At 37.1% G+C, this 20,706-nt stretch overlaps 1 protein-coding gene across 3 annotated transcripts in view; it reads right to left on the bottom strand.

Moving 5' to 3' along the window:
• Positions 1–20,706, bottom strand: part of DAAM1 (dishevelled associated activator of morphogenesis 1) — a 202,785-nt gene that overhangs the window by 25,665 nt on the left and 156,414 nt on the right. For all 3 annotated transcript variants that reach the window (XM_027842878.1, XM_027842880.1, XM_027842879.1), the window contains exons 16-17: positions 16,092–16,198; positions 4,549–4,633 (exon numbers count right to left, since the gene is read on the bottom strand). In XM_027842878.1, the coding sequence (XP_027698679.1) occupies positions 4,549–4,633; positions 16,092–16,198 (192 nt within the window). The remainder of the gene's footprint in view (positions 1–4,548; positions 4,634–16,091; positions 16,199–20,706) is intronic.

Raw genomic sequence — 20,706 nt, 5'->3', positions numbered from 1 at the left:
TTGAAATCCAGCCTTAAGACACCTACTAGCTGTGTGATTCTGGGCAAGTCACTTAACCTCTGTCTGCCTTGATTTCCTCAACTGTACAATGGGGATAATAGCAGCACCTGTCTCCAAGGCATGTTGTAAGAAATACGTAGGATATCTGTAAAAGGACATGGCCCAGTGTCTGGCACATGGTAGATGCTTAGCAAATGCTCATTTCCTTCCTTCCTTCTTCAGTAGGAACAACCATCTTCTGATGGTTACTTTTCTTACCAGGAAACACGGATTGCCAAAGTTCTCCACTGAAAATTGCTTCACTATTACAATTTTACAGCTGAAAGTGACCTTAGAATCAATTTTCCCAACTCATTTATTTTACAGGTGAGGCATCTGAGGCTCAGGAAGGAGGTAAATTCACTTTGCTTAAGGTCACACAGCTAATTAGTAGTAGTGCAGTACTTGACCATTTCTGCCTCCTAGCCTAGAGTCTTTTGAGTAGATAACACTGCACTGATTATATGTGTGCATTCCACTAGGATTGCTGGTTTTCTGCCCCCCCCCCCCCATTTCATGTATTTAATGTAGAGCTGGATTTCAGATTCTCTAGTCCACATTTCCCTTCAAAGCAAAGTACAGTTCGGGAAAAATTGCTTCTCTCCCCACTACTCACAGAACATAGAAATAAATATGGGGCTGTGCATGTGTATGTGTGTATAAATATATATGTATGTGCCTATTTGCATACCCATATACAGGATACATACAGAATAAACAAACAGTGATTGGGGGGTGGGAGGACACAGATAACCAGAAGAAATCAGAAAAGGTCTCTTGAAGGGGATAGTAGCACTTAAGGTGAACCTTGAAAGGAGCCAGGAACCACAAAAAGCAAAAGTAAGAAGGAATGATATGAGCAGGTGGTAGAAAGTCTTACATGGGGATTAAGCCAAGTAGGCCAGTTAGGCAAGTGTTAGATAAACAGCTAGCTTAGAAAGATATGAAGACGGAATCCAAAACAGATTCTGTCCTCAAGGAGCCTTGGTACATTTTACTGGGGAATAGAACATATGTATGTAGGTAAATACGTACTTAATTTGAGAAAGGAGAGATACAAGAAGAAGGATCAGGAAAGGTTTCCCATAGGAAGTGCTATGAGCTGAGACTCATGGAAGATATTAGGATTTCTAAGAAGTAGGGAGGGGTGCATTCCAGGGGGGTAATGAAATGCCAAGCTCAGGCATTAACTAAGAAGCCAGTCTGGCTAGAATGTAGAGTACATAAAAGGGAATAATAAAAATTAAGTCTGGCAAGGTTGATTATTATAGTGGTGTGGGTAGATGGTCCAATGTTTAAAGCTCCCTCCACTTTCAGATGAAATGGAGGAAGTCACCTACTTGCTACTTAAATTGAATAAGATTGATGAAAAGAGACAGGAACTAAGGAGTGTTAAACATATATCATATTTATTGGGCATATGAGACTTATCTGGCAGATAAGCAGTGGTAAGGAATGAGACGTTAGACCCTGGATACATAACCTAAGTAGGCCTAAGAGAAAACCTAGTCTGAAAAGCGTAAGGTGAGAAAATAAGATGCGTAGGTAAGAATGGAAGCAGAAATAGGAAAATAGAGAGGAAGGGGGAAAATTAGAGAGATGACAAAACAAAGATAGAGAAAGTTAATTTCTACCGTAAATTATCACAAGGTAACGGATATAAATTGTGTCACTTGGGCAGATTACAGTTCACTATACTGATATCCTGACAAATGCCTTTTTGATGTGTATCCTATTTGCATTTCATGCTCTTTTGGCAGGGTTTTGAAATACTTTCACTCAAGGAGGAATTTTGCTGGATATGGTTTCACTGTAAACAGATCTTGTGGAATTTTAAATGGACTACCTTGTTCATAGTGGTTGAAAGTCTTAGGATGAAAACAGTTTTGCAAACAGTCATTTTCGCAGAACAAGTAGCTTTTTTATCAAGGAATTGGAATGCAGTATCCTCTGTAAAGGGAAGGTAGCCTCCTAAACCTGTTTATTTTTATTTGAAAAGATCAATTCACGTCTGTCTTGTCATAGCTATATGCCTTGATTGGTAGGGGAAGCTTAGAACCAACAAAGTATTGTAGAAAAATACATTTTAGGTTCAGGAATTAACTTTTCCAAGCCAGTGAACTTGCTATTCATTTTAACCATTTGGCTAACTGACTCAAATAAATAAAACTTAAAGTTGGAAGAGATTCTCAAGATTTAGTCCAATTCTGCCATTTTTCAGGTAAGAAAGTTGCCCAAGAAGATGAAGTGACTTGTCCAGGATCCCACAGGTCCTCTAATTCCAAAGCTAGTATTACTTCTACTACACCATCAGACATGCTAAAATTTCTCCAACTGATGGTGGGCCGAGCATGGGTTTCTGGCAATTTCAGTCAAGGTAACTGCAGGGAGTGGTGGTGGTATGCTGGGACTCTAAGGCCACAAAGACACTGCAAACACCTATCATTAAGGATCAGGTCAACTTTGGGTGTGGTGACTTCATGCCTCCTTAGTACTTCCTGCTATCTTTTATGAAACATTTTATGATGGCACAAGGAAGAACTAAGAATAAGGGACGCACGCATACATGCACACACACATAAATACACACACACACACACACAAACACACACACACACAGCAGTCGATGGGGCCAATTTATTTAAATATTCAAGGCTCAGTACTGAGCAGCATAAAGTAAATAGCATAAAACTGCTTCCAGAATCTGAAAATATCTAGGTTGGTAACATAAAGTGCTAACAAGACCATCATGACAGCCTGGACTGAACTCTCACACATGTTTAGGTGTGGGACAAGATAGGAGAGCACAGCTAAGTCAAAATATGACCTATTTTTGTTCCCCCATGCAAAAAATTAAAGATGACAGTCCAATGATGACAAATCAGTAGCTTCTGTTGATAACAAAAAAAAAAAGATGAATCCCCCTGAGAATTAATACATAAATCTGCTTACATAAAGCAGAAAATGTATTCTATTAACATCTTACTCTGATGCCTTAGACAGCATGGAAGGGACTGCAGATTCTCAAAGGCTATGGCAGTGGAGTATGAGCAAGGGTACTCTCTGCAACAATTTGGAAAGGCCTCAAGTACAGACTCAGTGATATTGTGTCTCTTATTGGAAAATTAGCCTAAGTTCAGAGAGGTTCATTAATCAGGAAGTTGGCCACCAGCATGAATTTTTTTTTTAAAGCTATAACAATTCACAAAGACTGACCACTAAGGCATGGAAGGTTTGTGATTGCCTCATATGATGAAATCACAGATCTTTTGAACCACATGGTTCAAGAGAATAAGACATGCGATACCCCTGTGAAATGGCAGTGTTCTACTGCTCACAATCTAACAGGTGTTAGGTGACCTACAAAGTCCCCCTGGATTCCACGGCAACTTCAGGAATCCCTAGAAGTTCTGATTCTCAAATCTCTTTTTACAAACTAATAAGATTTCACAGGATCATGGATTTAGCACTAGAAGGAATCTCAGAAGTCCTCCAGGCAAACCTCCTCCTTTTAGAGATAAGAATACTCAAGCCAAGAAGAGTATAATGACTTGACCCAATATTCCATAGGTATTTAAAGTAGTAACAGGATTTAAACCCATGTTCTTTTTCTTCAAATCTAGGGCTCTTTCTACTGACCCACATATTCCCTCTTCTTATAATTATGAAGTTGATTTTTAAACCAAGTGGAATTTAATGTTACATTACTTGGTCCAATGTTTTAGCCAGTTGGTGTCCCTTTGTTTTGACATATCAGTTTTCCCTTCCAGCTTTATGTTGTTTGCAAATTTGATAAGCGTGCCATCTATGTTTTTTATGATTGTATAATAATGCCATTGAGGAGGAGACAGGAAATTCTCATCCACTTAATAAAACAGAGTAAATTAGAGGAGATAAAATGGATTTAATTCCTTATCCTTATCTCATCATTTTAAAGAACAATGATAATAAACATAATATAATGAAGCATTTATATAGCAATTTAAGATTTGCAAAGTGCTTTACATGTTTTTGCCTAATTGTCAGAACAACCCTAGGATGTAGGTGCTATTATTATCTCCATTTTACAGATGGGAAAACTGAGGCATAGAGTGCTCAACTGACTTTCTCAGGATCTGAGCAGGATTTAAACTTAGATATTCCTGACTCTAGGCCCAGTGCTCCATATACTGGGCCACCTAGCTGCCTTAGCTAGCTCTGAATAGCATAGAATATTCATTTTTAATCTTTTTCAAGTTCCTACACGTATTGAGGTAGTAATTCCTTTGAGTTACTAAGTGAACCATCATATTGTCTGCATAGATCTCAACATATTCACTGTACCACCTAGTGGTATAATGAATATTACAGGAAGTCTTTTATTAGAGTTGGAATGCACCTTGGTCCAACCTACTCATTGCAGAGATGGACCTTTTACTAGGAAAGGTCAGATTTTCTCCATCTCCCAGTCCCTGTTGTAAAGTCAGGTTGAAACTTGTGCTATGAAGTGCATGCATATTTGTGACTCACTTGTTCCAACATATCCTTTGGTAGGTCTTCCTGTTCATCCATTGTTAAAATTGCCCGTTTGATTTCATCATTGGATAATTTCAACCTATGGAAGAAAGATCACAGATTTTTTAAATTATCAAGAAAATTGGTTTGAATATGAAAAGTTAATGAAGATATTTACTCTTGTGCTTTAATTACTGACATTCAAGTGTTTTTTTTTTTTTCTAATGAATTCAGGGATCCCTGTGCAAGGATATTTCCTGAAAATATTACATTTAAAATGGCATCTTGAAGCTCTTTTAATTTTATTTCAGGGCTTTGTTTTGGAGAATTCTGTCAGAGAAAACAAAACTTTTATGTTCCACCCATAACCTATCTAATGAACTTAAAAAAAAAAAGCTTTGTAACTGTTTCAATACAATGGGTTTCCTGGGTAATTCTATATATTTTATTTTATGCAATTAAGTACATTGTGAGAAAGGTTCCACAGGTTTAAATGGACTAGTAAAGGTGTCCATTATTCAACAATCACAACAAAAAGGTTAGGAACCCCCTTCACTGAGATTACCTATTAGGTTTGAAAGATTAAAAAAATACACAGTTTTATTCTCCAAATGATAAGTTTGAGATTAGGCTACCACTTGCACCAGAATGCCTAAGAGATATACATAAAAACATGAATTGAATCTAGCAATTTCTGCTTGTTTTCATTTTGGATTATATTTAAAGCTCCTAAAAATGGATTAAAAAAAATAAGGCCATGTTATCTTGTTGAAGACTGAGCATTAGCGAATCTTCAAAGCAGAGAATAACAAATTCATGAATTCAGCTACCGTTTGGCCATTTGTGAATCACAGAGTTCAATCATCATATGTTGACTTAATTAAGGTGTTACGCTTTGACTACCACAGTTGGTTTATGAAAGTGCTACCTGGTTTAGATCCCTGCTATGAAATAAAAATAATGAATTTCAAACATTTGTGGAAATTAAAATACTCAAGTTTTGTTGTTGTTGTTGAGTCATTTTACCTGTATCCTATTCTTTGTGACCCCATTTGGGGTTTTCCTGGCAAAGATACTGGAATGGTTTGCCATTCCCTTCTCCAGCTCATTTCACAGATGAGGAAACTGAGGTAAACGCAGTTAAGTGACTTGCTCAGGGTCACAGAGCTAGTACTTGTCTGAGACCAGATTTTAACTCAGAAAACACTCAAGTAGGACATCTTAGATGACTAGTTTCAATAATACAAACATTAACAAAATTCTTGAAGTTGCTAAGCGTTCTGCCCTGGTATAGACAAGGTATTACGATCTATTTAGCTTTTTCAAGTCCACTGAATTACTTTGTCATCTATACCAGGGATCAAAGATTTGTGCTTTCACAGGTGGCTCCCAAAAAGGGATCATATTTAGTACTGGCCTTCATGGGACAAAAGAGAGCAGCAGTACCGAAACTCTTACAAGTTTGATAGTCAATTTTTTCCTCTTAAGGGAATAGAAAAATCCTGGCATTTGTAATACTCTCACTGATGGTATACGTGAAAGTATCCACATGAAAAAGACCACAGATCTCAAGTAGCCTGATACTTCCTTTCTCAGTTATCCAGAAATAATGTTACTCTTTAGGTTAATAATTAGCACTAATACAGTATTTTTCATTTTTTCAAAGTATTATCTCATGTATTACCTCTGTACAAAACACTGTGAGTTGTTGTATAGTAAACAAAAGTTTCTTCTAATCCTTCCCTCACTTCCTTATAACCTATCAAATTAGTAATGAAGTCTTAATCCTTAAAATTTCACAAATGATTTAATTCACATTTCTCATGGCTCAGTGACTAGAGTGCTAGGCCCCAAGTCAGGAAGACCTGAGTTCAAACCCAGCCTCAGACACTTAGTAGATGTGTCACTCTGGCCAAGTAACTTAACTTCTGTTTGCCTCTAGAGAAGAAAATGGCAAACCGCTCCAGTATTCTGGCCAAGAAAACCCCATGGACAGTACTGATGTCATATGGTCCACGGGGTCATCAAGAGTCAGACACAATTGAACAAGAGCGTATTTTATAATATGGCTGTTTGTGTATGTGTACATCACTGTACAAATCAGTAAAAATCTCCTTGAGATTGGAGTTTGTTTTTTATTTGGTCCTTTTGTTGTTACTGTTTTTTGTATCCCTAGCACTCAACACAGTACCTGGTACAGGGGTGGGGGAGCCTATGGCCTTGAGGCGCATGTGGCCCTCTAGGTCCTCAAGTTCACACTTCTGTCAAGTTTGGATTCAGTCAAAGGGCCATACTTGAGGACCTAAAAATGTGGCCCCAAGGCCACAGGTTCCCCACCCCTGGCCTGGTACATAAAGGTGTTTTACAAAAACTAGCTGACTACCTTATCTAAACTTAGTGCATCCTCCCAAACTCTACCTACCTACCACTACACACTATACTTTATATGGTTTAGGTACTTAACATTTTTAAAAAAATTAATTACTGCAAGACAAAGAAATACATAAAAAATAATTGTGAAGCACAGTCAATTAGACCTATATAGAAAGGCATCTAAAAAAGGAAAGATAAGGAAAGGAGACATAGGATTGTCAAAGGGTAATCTGGGGTAGGTAGGCTGTTGTTATGCTCAATTGAGATTTCTCCAACTTTTGGACCACATTTCATTAAAAGAGATAAAAAAAAAAAGCTCATAGCTTTTAAGCTACAGCTGATATTTGATTGTTTCACCCCTCAATAAGTGCACATGTGACAAACCAGGAAGATGGTTACATTTGTCAGCTCCTTCCATAGCACCTCTACATCATTCTCGTAACCAAAGCAGTGAGGCAGAGTACAAGTTTATCTGCCTTAAAGAAAATTAGCACACTGCATCTTATCGCGAGGGTGTTTGTTAACAACAGCAAACCTGGACCAACCTTTGAACTTACAGGGTTCTTTAGAAATTCTTACCTCATCAACATGTTCATCAGATCATCATGCTGGAAAACCTTTAAACTTAATGGCTCAAAATGAGCAGAGTTGGTTTGGGTAGGCATGACAGGAAAACAAACTACTACATGTCACAGACACGGGCTCAAACCAAACCAATGCATTGTAGACAGCTATACTGTTGTGTGCGAACTAATCAAATCAGCAAGCATTTAGTAAGTGCTTACTCGAAGTCAGGTACTCTTCTTGTGTTGACATATAGCAAAAAGAAATATAATCACTTTTGGAAGGAGGTAGAAAGGAAACAGCAGCTGGGTGGTGCAGTGGATAGAGTGTTGGGTCCGGAGTTATCTTCCTGAGTTCAAATCTGGCCTCAGACACCTTACTAGTTATGTGACCCTGGGCAAGTCACTTAATGCCTCAGTTTCCTCATCATTAAAATGAGCTGAAGAAAGAAATGGCAAATTGCTAGCTGTGTAACCCTAGTCAAGTCACTTAACCCTATTTACTTCAGTTTCCTCATTATTAAAATGAGCTGGAGAAAGAAATGGCAAATCACTCCAGTAACTTTGCCAAGAAAATCTCAAATGGGTTCATGAAGAGTCACACACAACTGAAAAAGACTGAACAAAAAGAAAGTAAAGGGGAAATAAGTTATTTAAAGGAGATTTAACTTGCCATTAGTGAGAATCAACTGGATATAGAAATGTCTACAAGCATCATTAGGAGGATTTTGCTTACAAGAAAAAAAAATGATAGTTCTGTGTCCTTTTCACACAGAATTGGAGAAACCGTTTATGGGTTAGCTCTGGAAAGGCCTTCTGTTTTGCATTTAAAAGAAATGGAGTCAAAAAAAATCAGAGAGTGAGAACAGTAAGTACAAAATTTGCATTTCATTAGTTCTCCATATGGACCACAGAATTTCTTGCTTTTGAAATTGTATATATCTGACCTCCAGAGACTGTGTCTGGACTGAGCTCAACCTGAGGAACAGAAAACAATTTGGGCTTCTCTAAAAATGAGGAATACAGAACCATAAGATCTCCAGAGAAGTGACCTATCTAGTTAGACTTATAACCACTCCCATGACCTGTTAAATGAAAGTAAAGAAGCAAATTGCACCTGGAATGCCCGGAAAGTCTACATTACTCTGAATCGGTAGTCAGTTCCAAACAGCAAGGAATGACTTTGGGTACAAGTGACAACTTAAAATTTCTAAGCTTCATTCTTCTAGCTTCTTAATATGCAGAAAAATTTTGAGAAGGTAGATTACAACTTTTGAAACAGTCTTTTCTGATTCCCCTTAATGCTAGTGTCTTTCCTGTTGTTATGTTACAACTGCAAATAACTACATACAAACAAAATTTCAGTAGATATAGATATAGCTGCATCTAAGATATATCTATAGATGTTTCTATAAGATGTATAGATGTATCTATATCTACATATGTCTTGTTTGTACAGAGTTGTTTGCAGTTATATTTCCTATTAGACTGTGAGTTCCTTGAGAGCAGAGATTGTTTTTGTATTTCTTTGTAGCCTCTGTGCCTGGCATGTAGTAAATAAACTCTTGTTGACCTGACTTGCAGTTCAGATTTATTTATAAAGCAGGAAGATAAAAGAAACAGCTTCCAATAGTATTTCACGTACTTCGTAATTGTTGTTCAGTCATTTCAGTCATGTCCGACTTCGTGACCCCATTTGGGGGCTGTCTTGGTAAAGATACTGTAGTAGTTTGCCATTTCCTTCTCCACCTTACTTTACAGATGAGGAAACTGAAGCAAACAGAGTTAAGTGACTTGCTCAGGATCACACAGCTATGTGTCTGAGGCGGGATTTGAAGTCAGGTCTTCCTGACTGTAGGCCTGGCACTCGATCCACTGAGTGGTCCAACTTTTGGACCCAGCTGCCCGTACCTAACAGTACCAAATGTTCCAATAATTTACCATAACACTGGCTGAAAATATAAAGGCCTAATTAAGAAAATGAAAAATATAGGGTCACCTTGATATTTTGGTCTTACGTTTGCCTTAGAGGCCTGAAATTTAAAGTAGCTTGATTCAGGTTCTTTTATTCGGTTATGAAAGTTTTCTTCCCAGCCTCAGAATTGGAAAGGATCTCAAAGGTCATCTAGTCCCTTTCTTTATTCACTGCATGAGATCTGTATAAAATCTCTGCAGGTAAGGTAAAGACCTGCTCCCCACCCCTATAAAAAAGTGAAGGGAAAGAGAACAATGGGGCACTTTTATGGTTTACTGTACTCAGATTGCAGACATTAGGTTGTGTGTCTGGAAAAAAAAATATGGCAGGACACTTCATAAAAATGTATTTTATGTGGTTTCATTTTGCAATATAAACCTTGTTTCTAAGTTTTTTTGAAAGCTGTTTTAGGGAATAAAGCAGACTAGAGCTCTTATATATATACGAGAAAAATTCTTGGGTCACTTAACAAAGGCAATACAAATAAGTACTTGCAGTTTACCAATAGTCATTCGTCATATGCTTTTTCCTATCCATGTCCAACTCTTTTCTGGTCTCTAACACTATAGAGTTGGCATTTCAAATCTATGCCAATCTATCTCTGTACCTGTGAATGATCCCCTTAGAGAGGCAACCTGCCAGAAAGGAAAGGCATATAATGACCTGGGTTCAAATTCCCTTCTGTTACTTATTCCTTGTTAGGACCTTAGGTAAGTCACAGTTTATAGTTGAAAAGACCCATAGAAATTATTTATTCTGGCCCCTCATTTGATAAATAAAGAATGTCAGGCCTTGAGAGAAATGACTTGCCCAAGGTTACTCAAGGAAGACAAGTGACAGAATCTGAATTTGAACTCAAGGCCTCCAACACCAAATGCAGTGTTTCCATCATGATGCTATGGGTCTTAGTTTCCTAAGTGGGTTGGAACAGATGATTTCTAAGGTCTCTTCCAGCTCAAACGCTGGATGATTTCATGTTCCGTCTTATTCTGAACTACCAGCACAAACATGGCCTTACCTTCATTGCTTATGTCATGTTATTCCCTAGCTGAAGATATTCTTTTAAGTTAGGGCAGGAAGTTACTTAGATTTGACTAATTGTTCTCTGTGTCCTTCCTGCCTAGGCAATGAACACCTTTAAGTGGTCACCAAATATTAGACATGCTTGAAAATAATACCTAGCACAATGCCATATATAGTAGTAGGTACATGATAATATTTTTAAAATTGGTCCCATTATGTATCATATGACACACACTCATTATTTTGTTCTATTAGAAAAGTACATTACAGGAAATAAAATTCCTAGGCCACTAGACAAGAAAGAGAGCTAAGGTTAAGCCTCAGCGTATCAAACTAAGTGAAAAGAAGTGAGATATAGTTCACATATCAATCTCATAGGTTTCTGTCTCCAGAATCACCAATTTCTACTGATTTTAAAAAATAGTAATTCCTCTTACTTGTACCTTTTCTTTTAACTTCCGTTAATGCCAGTTAAGACTAGGTCCTTCTCACCTCTTATCTAGATTATAGCAATAGCTTCTTAGCTGACATCCTTGGCTTTACCTCTCCTTTCTTTAACCCATCCTAGTGAAAGTATACCAAACTCATTCTCCTTAAGACACTGCTCTCTTGGGCCTTGTGAATACAATAAAACTGACAACACTACCTAAATTAATAAACAGATTTAGTGCTATGCCAAACTACCAAAGGATACTTTCTAGAGCTGAACAAATTAATAACAAAATTCATTTAGAAAAATAAAAGATTTAAATGCTCAAGGGAAATGGGGGAGGGGAGGGAAGGAATGAAAGCATTTCTAGACTTCAATTATGCTATAGAAAACAGTCATAAATCTATCTGGTAATTACTTTTTTTAAAAGGTAGATTAGTGGAAAGGATTAGGTAAGGCAGAATAAGAAATAATTTAACAGAATATTAATGGTCAGATGGAAAGGGAGAAGAGAGCAGAGGAGAGAATCCATCATCATTATGATAAAGAGTCTTTCCTAACAAGGAATACAGGCAATCACAAAAGATAAGACAGATAAGTTTGATTATATTACATTGAAAAGCTTTTGTATAAACAAAATCAATTCATTTAGACCAAGAAGAGAAACTGTTATCTATGCCAATTTGCTTTGCATTTCTCTGATTACTGGTAATCTGGAACAATCTTTCACAGAAAGGATGGTTAATCATTTGCAATTCTTTTTTAGAATTGTTTTTTCATATCCACCAGGGAATGATTCTTGGTCTCACATATTTGCTTAAAGGAAACTGGCAGGAAGAGATGGAAAAGATTTTTCAACCAACAAATACTTATTTAGCATCTATTATGTGCTGGGCAACAGGGGCTACAAATACAATAAAAGAAACAATCTCAATCTCTCAAAACTTCAAATTTAAAACTTTCTTGGTCCAGCCTCCATAATTTGGCCCCATTCTACCTGTGCAATCTTATTTCTCACTGCTTAAATAAGACTGGTGTTCATCCACTTCTGTTCACACTTTCTTGCCCCTATCCCAAATTTCCCCTGCCTCTTTAAATTATATCATTTCAGGGAACTAGTTTGTTCTGAGGGCTTCTAAGATTTATACGGTTGTATACTGCAAACAACCTCTGATCCAGATATGCCCCCACCCTGCAAGGTGACCCATTCATTTTCTAGAATAACCTACACCTAGAATCTTTCGTTCTAGAAACTTACATGCCCCATCCAGTTCTGATCATAGGTACCTTGCTACCTATGTATGGCTGCAGATGCATGACACCCACCAGATGAATCTTTTCCCCAACAACCCTACCCTCAACCCCTCACCATGCACTTCTCTCTATAAAACCCTTAGTTCTCTTTTGCATCACTGAGATGTCTTTCTGTAAAGGATCCAACCTAGGTGTTCCTGAATCTAGGATGAATGAGGAGAGTTTGTGGTAATCTGAGTATTAGGCTGAAAGTGAACATTTTATACAGTTATCTGTTTCCTTTCTCTTACTACTACTATACCTCAGAGATCATCTCTTTTCAGGTTCTAATGTCCCTACCACTTCATTGGCTAAGTCACATATGTATGTACCAGTCCTCATGAAAGACCTAATTGTATTCTTATCTTTTTGGTGACTACATGGCTATACCTTTTGCCCTCAACTCCTCACGCCCACCTACACCCCCATGCTCCTCAATGTCTCAAAGAAACAAGTCTTCCCATGTATAAGTTGAAACATGCTGGTTAAAAATAATAAAAATAAAAACCCTATGCTTTTAGCCTTATTGGCTGATCTAACTCTTCTGTGGCAACCTCTATGTGCTTTAAAACAGTTATGAAGGACTGGGATAGAAATCCTGGATATCTTTTGGATTTCACTCAACTAATTCCTCTTTTATAAGGGGGCTTTTCCCTTCCCAGAAACCCTATAGCACTTAAGAGCAATATCATTCACTTGATCCCTAATCAGGGACTAACTTGTATTGTTAAACAATAACCTTCAAGTTTCTATTTTGTCTCCCAATAAGATAAGCTCTTTGTCCTCTGCTTCACACCTTATACAGAACTAAGCACATAATAGGCCCTCAATAAATGTTTTGTTTACAGAATAGCATAAAAGAGAACACCTCTTTAACCTGACCTTTTTCCTCAGGTAAGTAAGCTTTTAGATTACACAGAATCATAGAAAATCAGAGTTGGAAGAGGCTTTAAAAGCCATCCATTTCAACTAGAACTTAAACAGGAATCTCATCCAAAAGGAGTCATCCAACCTTAGCCTGAAAACTTCCAATGATAAGGAATCCATTTGCTCCCCCAAAGCAGCTCATTCCATTTTTGGGGTATTTCTAAATTTTGAAACTTTCTTCCCTAATACAAAGCCCAAATCTGCCTCCCTAAAACTTCAACCTATTGCTCCTTATTCTATCCAGACACAAAAGTCTGACCTGCCTTCTACTGACAGACTTCCAAAATACTTAAAAATAGCTATTATATCCCAACCAAGCCTTTTTTTTCCAGGCTAACCATTGAAGGCCCTCTGCCATCCTAGTCAATCTTCTCTGGATTTTTATCAATGTTTTATCAATGTTCTTCCTAAAATGTAAGGGCCCATAGCTGAACACAATTAATCAAGCATTTATTAAGCATTTACTACTATATGCTGGGCACTGTGCTAAACACTAGTGACACACAAAAGAAAACTGGACGCATAAAGAATTATTACTATTGGGCCACCCAGAATATGGACATAGTTTTGCTATACAGAACAGAGTCCCTACAGCCCCAGAACCTTAGAATTGGAAGATGCTTGAGATGATTGATTAACCCAACCTGTACTTGAAACAAGAATCTCACCTGCAACATTTCCAGTTAATAATTATAGAGCCTTTGCTTAAAGACCTCTAGTGAAAGAGACCTTACAAACTCACCCAAAGCAGCCCATTACACTTCAGGGCAGCTCTAACATGTCACAAAAAGTTTACCCTTTTGTGTGAATCAATGTTTGTTGAAAGAGAACTTTGCCTCTATCAGTTACTAATCACAAGCAGTATTGGCCAGATTTTAATTCATCCCCTTTGAAACTGACTAAACTAAGCATGATCACTTCAAGGGAGTATTTGTAGAGTGCTCCAATACTAAAAATCACTCTAATCTCTGATAAATTGTACTGTATTAGAATAAAATAACTTCTTCAAAAACTGGGCAGGAGAAGTCAGGAAAAGCTATGATTTTATCTCTAAAGCTCAGTAATTGTCACCATCAGCAGCCCCTGTTGATTACAATCTGTCTGCAAGGAACTGGATCTATGTAATTACTCCCATTGGGATTTTAACCCTATTGCATAGAAATGAAAAAATGACAGTAATCTTTTTGAAAAGTTTTTCAAATAGCTTCTTCTGCACTTCAACGAGATTTTTTTAGAAAAAACCACAGTCAATAAGATGTAGAAAAAAGAATTAAAAAATCAAAAAATTGTTTTCAAAAATCTTCATTTAATTCAGCATTTATACAAGAATATTATTTGTCAGAGGCAGTGAGGTGCACCAGGCTTGGAATAAGGAAGAACTGAGTTCAAATCCAGTCTCAGACTCTTACTAGCTATGTGACCCAGGGCAAGTCACTTAACTCCTATTTTTCTCAGTTCCTCATCTATAAAATGGGGACATATTGGAGAAGGAAATGGCAAATCACTCTAGTACCTTTGCCAAGAAAACCCCATACAAGGGGTCACATACAATCAGAAACGACTGAACAACAACATTATTTGTCCAAGAGGGGAGGGAAACCTTAAATATACTCCATCATGTACATAAATTACCTTAAAAGTATTTTCAATGGTGACTTCCTGAGGAAAATTTACATTCTTCTTTAGCACAATAGAGACTGTGAAATAACCTCAAAGGAGTATTCAGGGGGTAAAAGTGGGAACATGTGAGTTGAATAAATCCCAGGCAAACACAGAAACAAGCTTTTCAGTTAGACATTGAATTGAAATGTTCACATCAATTTTTCATGTGTTACCAGATTAAAATTTAGTTATCTAAACTCATTTCTCCCACGAGATATTTTATTCCTACGTAACATGTAACAATAGTCAGTCCTCAATGTTATAGCACAGACCATGAAATTAGCTTTCTGCATTACAAAGGTCTTTTCTCAAAAGTAGTTAAGATGAGATAAAAAAAAATGTGTTTCAGGATTTATATTCCTGAAAAAATTCTCCTTATGACAGTGTCAACCCATGTGAAGTTTTCATAGTAGAACTTGCCCAACATGACTTTCCTAATATATTAAAAAAATATTTTGTAGATTTTTAAAAACATTTCCATTTACTCCTCACAATCACTACAACCAGCCTAACCTCAAAGTAACATGAGGAAAGAAATAAGAGACCAAGGAGCTAAATGTGAGGGCACAAGCCAATTCAACTGTAACTGAGGGAGAATTTACAGTCAGAATTTATAATTTTCCTTTCCTCTGTTCAAGTGTGGCTGCTATGTGAATGTGCCCCTGAAGACCAAATTTTGAAACTTAAGTTTTCATTTTGATTTGATCTTTCTAATTAGTAAAAAATAGCAACGGAAGAAAACGTTAAAACAAAAGGCCAGGAAGGAACTAAAGCTTGAAGGAATAGACCAATGACATTTAAAAAAGCTAACATTCTAATATTTGTTGTAGTATGGTGATACAGTGAGCTACCCCACAGACAAATGGCTGTACAACAGGGAGATAAAAAGGTCAACGAAAATAAACAAAAACTTAGTTTTGTTATGTATATAACCTATATAAAATCACTTTTTGAGTGTCAAGGATCAGGGGTGGGGAACCTTCAGTCTCGAGGCCACATGTGGCCTCCCCACCCCTGCAAGGTGAAAACAAATTTCTACTTAAGGTTTTAAGTACTTTTGTATTTTTATATACACAGAAATTATAATCTAAGAAGTTTCAAACTCATGCCTAGTTGCTTCACAGAGGGAGGCCTAAGTATCACTTACCCTAATTAGTAACACAATATAGAAACAGATTTCCCAACAGGCTTACAATTTTTAAAATTTACAATATATTTACAAATATAAACTGTTGTGAGTTACACACCAAAATCATTCACCATACTGAAAGGTTATGTTACAAATGCTTATTTTACTCAACATTAACAATACCTTGAGAGCAGAATGTTGCAGTTCTGGGCCCTCCGGCCATCAATCACTGAAAGTTCTTTCACTTTGTGTCTGGAACTCAATGTGTCATCAGTGGCATCTGTTTCTTTCTATAAAGGGCATGATAGGAATCCATGAAAGTCAAACAATGACATTCTGACCACACACACACACACACACAGAGCCATAAAAACAAGTTTTCCTCATATGAAATCAGAAACAAAGACTTCAATGTAGCCTTCAAATGAAAAAAAAAAAACAATGAAGAACAACACATTTTAAAAACTATTATTTAGAGGTACGGATAGTTTGTGATGACAATGTGATCAAGCATAAATTATTGATGAGCATTTCCCCCTCTTATACATGTGCTGTCTCCCCAAGCTCCCTCCCTGAGAGAACTGCCACAATGAATCAAGCTCACTTTGGGCCTTCCATTGGCCGCTTGAGACATGTGCAGTCAGTATTCATTCATTGATTCATGCTAGAATTATTTGCATCACAAACACCCAAAAGGTTGAACAATAAATCCTTGCAGACTATTTTCCATGCACCAGGAGGTTACCAAGTAGAGCTGGCACCTTATCATCCTGGAGCAGGACAGACTGTTCAAGGGATCAGTTCAAACTTTTGATTTCCATAACACATTTGTTGCCTACTCTTCCTGAACAGGTAGCCAAAGACATCAGGGATCAAATAATAGGACAACCACAACAAACACAGCTTTTTATTTATTTTGCCATAGATAAACAAATAAAGTGGTGTTAGAAGACTCGGCAGAAAAAGCTTGTCATGAAGAACAAAAATACGCAATTTGTACATCATTAAATTTCAGGATCCATAACGGCTTTCTAGGATGTTTCAGTGAAATGCAGGAAAACAAGACAGCTTTATTACTAAATATCAGCTTAGTTTAAGGGGGAAAAAAATTGAAGTTGTGCTTCAATTGTCTTCCTGGCATCCTGAGATTCAGAGCACACGTGCAATGTCTGAATGAACCCTGCTATAGTTAGGCATACAATGTGATTTTCACCAGGCACTGCATTTTGTATTGTCTACAGACAAACATGACTAAGAATTTCCAAGTTGGCTGTAAGCCAGTTATGTTAAACAAGACTTTTGGCAAGCGTTCCCTTACCTGCTTGGAGTTACTGTTGATAAAGAAATCCTACAGCCATAGCAGAAGCATGGAAAAGGTAATCAAAAACATGCAATTTAGTAGTCACAGCAAAAATCCCCACAAGTCATCAAGTATTCAGGAAAACTGGTAACAGAGTTGCATGGTACGAAGGTTCCTCCTACAGACGTGATACATCTCCTCCTCCCTTTCTACCTGCGATTCACAGGAGCACTCTGTTGAAACACAGGCCTTCTTCCCTACCTACCACTTCTTGCTCTCTCACCACCATCTAGCTCTGTCCTACCTCTTTCATCTCTACCTTTCCTCAGTCATTTGGAAATCCTGTTCCTTCATTAACAAAGTCCCTTTTATCCTGGACTTCTTTCTCTTTCCTATTCCATCTTATTGCTCTTCTGAAAACCTAGCTCCCCTGAAAGACTTTGCACCCCAGGCCACCCTTTCTAGTACTGGGTGTGCCTGTTCTCATGCTCCATGACACACTGGTCCAGAGGGAGGAACAGGTATACATACTCTTTGTTCCTTCCCATTGTCATTAGTAGATACTTCCTAAAATGCCATCATTCAACCTCTCCACTTTGGGGTTTCCTCTATTTGTTGATATTACCCTGTCCAGATTCATGTTACAGTCATCAATTAGCTTTCATTCATGCAAAAGGAGGTCATTCTTCCTCCATTTTCAAGGAGATCAAGGAGCTCATAGTCTTTCCATCTATGTTTCATTTTTGATAGGTACACTATGTGTTGATTTCTCATCCTCTTAGTTCAGTTACCTCTACAAATCCCATGACCTATATCTTTATTCTACCTCAGTATCTTCAATGATGGTCATACTATAATTCAACATAGCTGAAGTACCTTCGTTTCACTGAGCTTTGACATTCCTTATAATAATCTATGACTCAGTGAACTACGAGAAACAAGAATGGTATAGGAATTAGGTAGATCCGGTTGAACAACTTGATCAGAAAAAGGGTGAATTAATAGTTGATGTCAACATAGAGAAAGTTCTCTAGGGATCAGTCCTTTTCCTCATCCTGGTTCCACTTTTTTGTCTAAGGAATATTTATCAAATTAGCAAATAGAAAAGATTTTAAAAGTTCTGAATAAGATTAGACCCACACATTATTCAATTACATTCAAAAAACACTTATTAATAAAGGAAACTGAACAGAAATACATTAGAAGTCCTGAGCTTAGGATCAAAAAGTCATAATCACATAAGAATGTGATTATGACTATGTAATCTCAACAATGAGGAGGATAAATAAGGCCAATGAGTGCCACTAAGAGATGAAAACAAAGAAAAGAAGAACATTTAAAATGAAGGACAGAAAGTTTCTAATAGAAAGAAATGTTGGTGGCATTGTTAGAGCCTATTTACCTCAAATGTTATTCAAGGAGGCTAATACAAAAGACGAATTCCTAATTTAACATACAGAAAATATTTGGAGCAAGGGAAAAAGGAAAATAAAGAGGTATCTCACATAAGGAAGTTACAGCTTTTGTTACATAATTTTTTCAAAGTTGGAAGGACTAAAACTTTGTTGTAAAAAGTCCATCATAGTTTTCAGGCCAAAAACTTGCACAAGGAATATTTGCTCAATGTATTCCTTAAGGTCTCATTGGTCCTGGCAATACTGCCAGGGTCAACGAGTTGTTTCATAAAATCCCTCTAGTGGGAAGCAAAAAGTTTATCCTCCTCCTATCCCATGCATCTAAGCAGTGATTGCTTTCCTAGAATAGCATTTTTAAATAAGTCAATAACCAACAAACAACTTTCCCTCTCAATGATGTCAGTTTTCCTTTGTCCCTGAAGGAATAGCAGTTTTCCTCTACACCCCCAAGACTCCCCTTCCCCTTCCTATGAGAGTGAATTCTTTTCAAAGGCAGAGTAAGCTCCAAATTGGAATGGGCCCCAACAGTTCCTCTTAAACTACTCCCTCACCTTCAGGGAGGACCACACCTACAGCATTGCAGCCAGATGTAAACAGATCCTTTCTTTTTTATAGGCCTCCAAAGGAGAAGCATCTAAAAATTTCTGATAATTCATTCTCTGATGTAAAAATTCTCATGGCAAGAAGAAATTAGAATCCTAGCCTGTGCTCTTCATGCTGTGTTCTTTATGCGAAAATTTAAGCCCACTTTTTCTGCATTTAGCACCATGCCTGTCACATAGTAGGTGCTTAGTAAATGTTTATTGAGTTCGTTCAGCTTTCAATGAAATTATAAACTAGCAAGTCACCGTTGTCTATCCTTAATCACTAGCATATGAAGATGAAAAAAAATGCTGTGTCTATAAGTCAAAAATGCTACCCTCTTATTTTCTCAGAAGATAGGATGATATACTAGGAGTCGGCACAGCTTTATGAGAAAGCATGGTTAATTTTTTAAGTATTCTTTGCCTTTGAAGATGGTAACATCACATAATATAACCTTTCAAACCCAAATCAAATGTTTCCATTTGATAGCTAAGATTAAAAAGAATGTCTTCGTACAGATGTTAAAGATTCAATTTTTTTAACTCTTCAATTATTCACTCTAAAATCAGAAGTTAGCTTCAATATTCAAAGTGCTGATTCTTATGGCAAATGATATGTTTTATACCAGATTCCTGCCCATCTGAATCTAGTTAGTAAAGCAGACTTTTTTTTGTTTGGTTACTCAGTGGGAACACAGGCAAAAAGAGACTTCTCTATTTACACCTTGTCCTGAGGGAGCTGTTCATACAAGCTGCTGTTGTAATAACATATATGTACCATTTCACAGATATTGACATCCTCATTGATGAAGTGCTTCAAATTAGCAATTTTTTATAATCCTCAATTCTACAACAATGAATCCCACTAAAGGAAGGTTACATAACGAACTTTTTGAAATATAAACATTAGCATCATTGTATCAGTCATAAGCAAGCAGAAATTATCAGTGAATTCACCAAATGGGTTTCAACCACTATCTACAAAGCACTACTAGAACAGCGAATCTTATCTCCTGTGATACTTAGGAGGATACATTTGTTTCACAAAACTTCAAATGACCAGAAGTGTCCACATTGAACTGAGGTCCTTCACTGGGTCTTTTGTTTTACTCTTCAGGGAAAAGCTATTCAAGCTTTTCTCTGCAATGTAAGATATTAAAAACAAAAACAAACAAAAAAACCAACAATGACAACAAAATCTTCTCTTTTTTTCTCTTGCTACATTCTCTCCTCTAAATCTATACCTTCATCTCTACCTAATCTCTCTGAGCTCCTACCTCCAATCGCCCAGGTTGATATTCTACAAGCACCTCAAACTCATCCCATTCAAATTGAACTGATTAACTTTCCCCCTATACTTGCTACTTCTTTTGATTTTCTCCAGTTGGTCTACAGCATCACTAATCATTCAGGCTCCCATCTTCTTAATTTTTTTTTATTATCTTTCATTTTTCCTCCTCCTTTAACTGATATCCAATGAGCTATCAATCTTGTCAATT

Source organism: Vombatus ursinus, unplaced genomic scaffold (genome assembly GCF_900497805.2).
Source record: "Vombatus ursinus unplaced genomic scaffold, bare-nosed wombat genome assembly UNPS02014893.1, whole genome shotgun sequence".
NCBI classification, from domain to species: Eukaryota; Metazoa; Chordata; class Mammalia; order Diprotodontia; family Vombatidae; genus Vombatus; species Vombatus ursinus.
This window is presented reverse-complemented; position numbering and strand designations above follow the sequence as displayed.